The sequence below is a fragment of the Emiliania huxleyi genome, assembly GCF_000372725.1.
Source record: "Emiliania huxleyi CCMP1516 unplaced genomic scaffold EMIHUscaffold_47, whole genome shotgun sequence".
Classification (NCBI taxonomy): Eukaryota; Haptophyta; order Isochrysidales; family Noelaerhabdaceae; genus Emiliania; species Emiliania huxleyi.
This window is the reverse complement of record NW_005198467.1, coordinates 710,165-713,258: the sequence shown is the minus strand read 5'-3', so window position 1 is coordinate 713,258 and position 3,094 is coordinate 710,165. Positions and strand designations below refer to the sequence as shown.

Here is a 3,094-nt window from a genome sequence, read left to right as displayed (position 1 = left end):
TAGCAGGATTAATGATTGACCTGCTTCATCGACGCCATCCCGGAGGCGTTCGTCCTCGGAATCATGTGCAGCGAGACTCAGCTCCGCACACCTCTCCCGCCTCTCTCCACATCTCCCCACATCTCCCCACATCCCCCCCTCCAGGTGCGCCTTTCTCGGCTCGCTCGCCTTCGACCCCGCCGTGCAGGAGGAGTGGGGGACACAGGCGGCGCAGGCCTTCATCGAGGGCGTGTGCGGCGGGATGATGGGGGCCATGGTCTTCAACACCATCCTGCCCGAGGTCTAGCCGAGAGAGAGAGCCGAGCTATCGCCGAGAGGGAGAGCCGAGATCTCTTCAACACACTCTGCCCGAGGCGAGGTCAACACCCTACCCTGCCCGGTACCGAACCCTAGCCCCGGCTCGATAACTTGGGATTTGCATGCGCTGGGCACGGCTCGCACGCTTCTCGGCCCTTGCCCTGAAGCTTCTCGGACCCTTCCCCGCAGGCGAGCGAGATGGTGGGCGGGTCCAGGACGGGTCCAGGACATGTCCAGGACACCTCTAGGACACGTCCCGTAGGCGAGCGAGATGGTGGGCGGGTCCAGGACGTGTCCAGGACATGTCCAGGACACCTCTAGGACACGTCCCGTAGGCGAGCGAGATGGTGGGCGGGTCCAGGACGTGTCCAGGACATGTCCAGGACACCTCTAGGACGCGTCCCGTAGGCGAGCGAGATGGTGGGCGGCTCGCACTCGACCGTGCTCACGGGCGTGGCGGGCATGTCCCCGGCCTCCTAGAAGCGGAATGCGTGTCTGTGTCTTCCAACTGGCGCTCGAGAGGACGCGGCCTCCGCTGTGCTCCCCGGCCTTACTCACCGCATCCCCTCGTCTTCACTCGCCCTCCTAGACACCTCCTAGACACCTCCTAGACACCTCCTAGACACTTCCTAGACACTTCCTAGAGACGCTCGGCCTGCCTGCGGACGAGGTGTCCTAGACACCTCCTAGACACCTCCTAGACACTTCCTAGACACCTCCTAGACACTTCCTAGGTCCGGCTTCCTCCTCGCCCTCCTCGTCTCGCTGGGCGCGACGTACGTTGGCGAGGGCCACGGCCAACCCCCGCGGCATTGCGGCGTGGCCGGCAATGCGTGGCCTCGCGCGGTCGACGCCGTGAGCCCCGCGCAGGCCCGCCCTCGGCTACCCTCGGCTACTCTCGGCTACCCTCGGCTACCCTCGGCTACTCTCGGCTACCCTCGGCTGCTCTCGGCTACCCTCGGCTACCCTCGGCTGCTCTCGGCTACCCTCGGCTAATCTCGCTACGGGCCGCGCGCAGGCCCGGCTGTGGGCCTCGTACGACACGCTGCGCATCAACGGGCCGTGGGAGCGGCACGCCTAGATGCGGACCGCGGCATCTCCCCCCCTCTCTGTCATCTCTCTGCCATCTCTCCCCATCTCTCGAGGCCTAGATGCGGACTGCAGCATCTCCCCACATCTCCCCACATCTCCCCACATCTCCCCACATCTCCCCACATCTCCCCATCTCTGTTGCGGCGCAGGAGCCGCTCACCTACACGACTCCGGACGCGGTCGAGCTGACCTCGCGCTGGAAGGAGGGCGAGACGTACACCTTCTCCTTCACGGCGACCTCCAACTGCAGCACGAAGCAGCCGCTCGCCTTCGAGGGCGGCGGAGACGACTACTTCGAGTTTGGCATTTTCCCCGGGCTCACGCCCCGCTTCTACTCGCTGACGGAGGAGGTCAAGCTGAAGGCGCCGGGCGAGGGCAAGAGTCTCCCCTTTGGCGGCTTGCACGCCCTGCGCAAGAACGAGGAGGCGTGCTCCATCACCCTCACCGCCATCTCGGCGCTCAACGCGGCCGCGTGCGACCCGGAGCCCGCCTCGTCCGATTGAGAGGCTCTAGGCTGTAGGCTCTAGCCGTGTCGTGGGGATCCCCCGGCAGTGGGGAACCCCACTGCGAGATCGTGCGAAGTGGGAGTCATTCGATGGCCAGAGTGCGATTGTGTGTGTGCGGGAGTTGGTTTGTCGGGAGGGAGGGGCAGGCTGCTCACCCACGTGCACCGGGCCAGTGCTTGCACTTTGAATGCCGTGGGGCTCCTGCCCGTGTCCGGGTGTGGAGATGCGAGGGTCGCCCCCCCTTCCCCCACCACCTTGTGTGTGTGGAGAAGTTTACCTTACCTACCTTAAAGCGTACCTCGTACACCCAACAAAAAAGTGAAAAGATCTCCCTGTCCGTCCCTTCCCGACTCACACCAAGATCGGGGACATGAGAGTGGGCTATAGTATATCTCGCTCAACGACATCAAAGTATGTATGTGTGCGGTCCCGCCTATCCCCTATCCTCGAGGCGCGCGGCGGCTAGCCGCGCGGAGGGTGGCGGGACATGTACCGCCGGCCCGCCTGCTGCACGCGGGCGCGCTGGGGCATTGTGTGTGGCCCGCCACAGCCGGCGCCAGCCCGGCTCTTCCGTTCTAGTTCACCTTGTTGTTCTCCTCCTCGACCTGCAGGTAAGGGCGAGGAGGGGGCGGGGGCGGGCGCCCTCTTGTGGTGGTCATCGAGTAGGGCGAAGATCTTGTTTGCCGTGGCGGCGTCCGGCTTGGCGGCCTTGACGAAGGCGAGGAGCTTGAGTCGTGCGCCGCCTCGTGCGCCGAGATGGCCTCCTGGGAGATGCGGTCGCGCGAGTAGAGGATCTCCAGGAAGGCGTTGGCCTCGAGCGCCTTGCCGATCTCGACCAGGTTGGCGTGCGATGGCGCCTCGATGTTCTTGACGACGGCGCTCCTCCGTCGCGTCGAGGGCCGCCAGCTGCGTCTGCGGGAGGACGATGGAGACGGGCGCGGCGGAAGCCTCGACCGAGACCGCCTCCATCGACGTCTGTGCACGCGGCCGGGGCGGGGTCATGAGTCGCGCGGGCAGCGGAGAGGGGGTGAGCGTGGGGAGCTGTGGGTGTGCGGGCGGGCAGGGAGGGCAGGGAGGAGCAGGAGACGACTGTGATGCAGTCGATCTTGGCGGGCGTGGCCTAGGGGGGGAGGGGGGGGGGGGGGGCGGGGCCCCAGGTTAAGGTGTGGGCAAAAGGAGCCGGGGGGCGAGTGCCCCCC

The 3,094-nt window shown here is 66.2% G+C and overlaps 2 protein-coding genes across 2 annotated transcripts in view; both read left to right on the top strand.

Moving 5' to 3' along the window:
- The window catches only part of EMIHUDRAFT_211376 (hypothetical protein), a gene marked incomplete at both ends in the record, with an annotated part of 2,340 nt that extends 2,054 nt beyond the window's left edge, over nucleotides 1–286 (top strand). The window contains one exon of the mRNA XM_005768114.1: nucleotides 145–286. Coding sequence (XP_005768171.1) covers nucleotides 145–286 — 142 coding nt within the window. The remainder of the gene's footprint in view (nucleotides 1–144) is intronic.
- A 428-nt stretch (nucleotides 287–714) lies between these two features.
- On the top strand, nucleotides 715–1,892 carry EMIHUDRAFT_451690 (hypothetical protein; the record flags this gene model as incomplete). The annotated part of the gene is made up of 3 exons (XM_005768113.1): nucleotides 715–761; nucleotides 1,032–1,152; nucleotides 1,539–1,892. 3 exons carry the CDS (start codon nucleotides 715–717, stop codon nucleotides 1,890–1,892), a joined length of 522 nt encoding a protein of 173 aa, XP_005768170.1.
- Nucleotides 1,893–3,094: the final 1,202 nt, after the last annotated feature.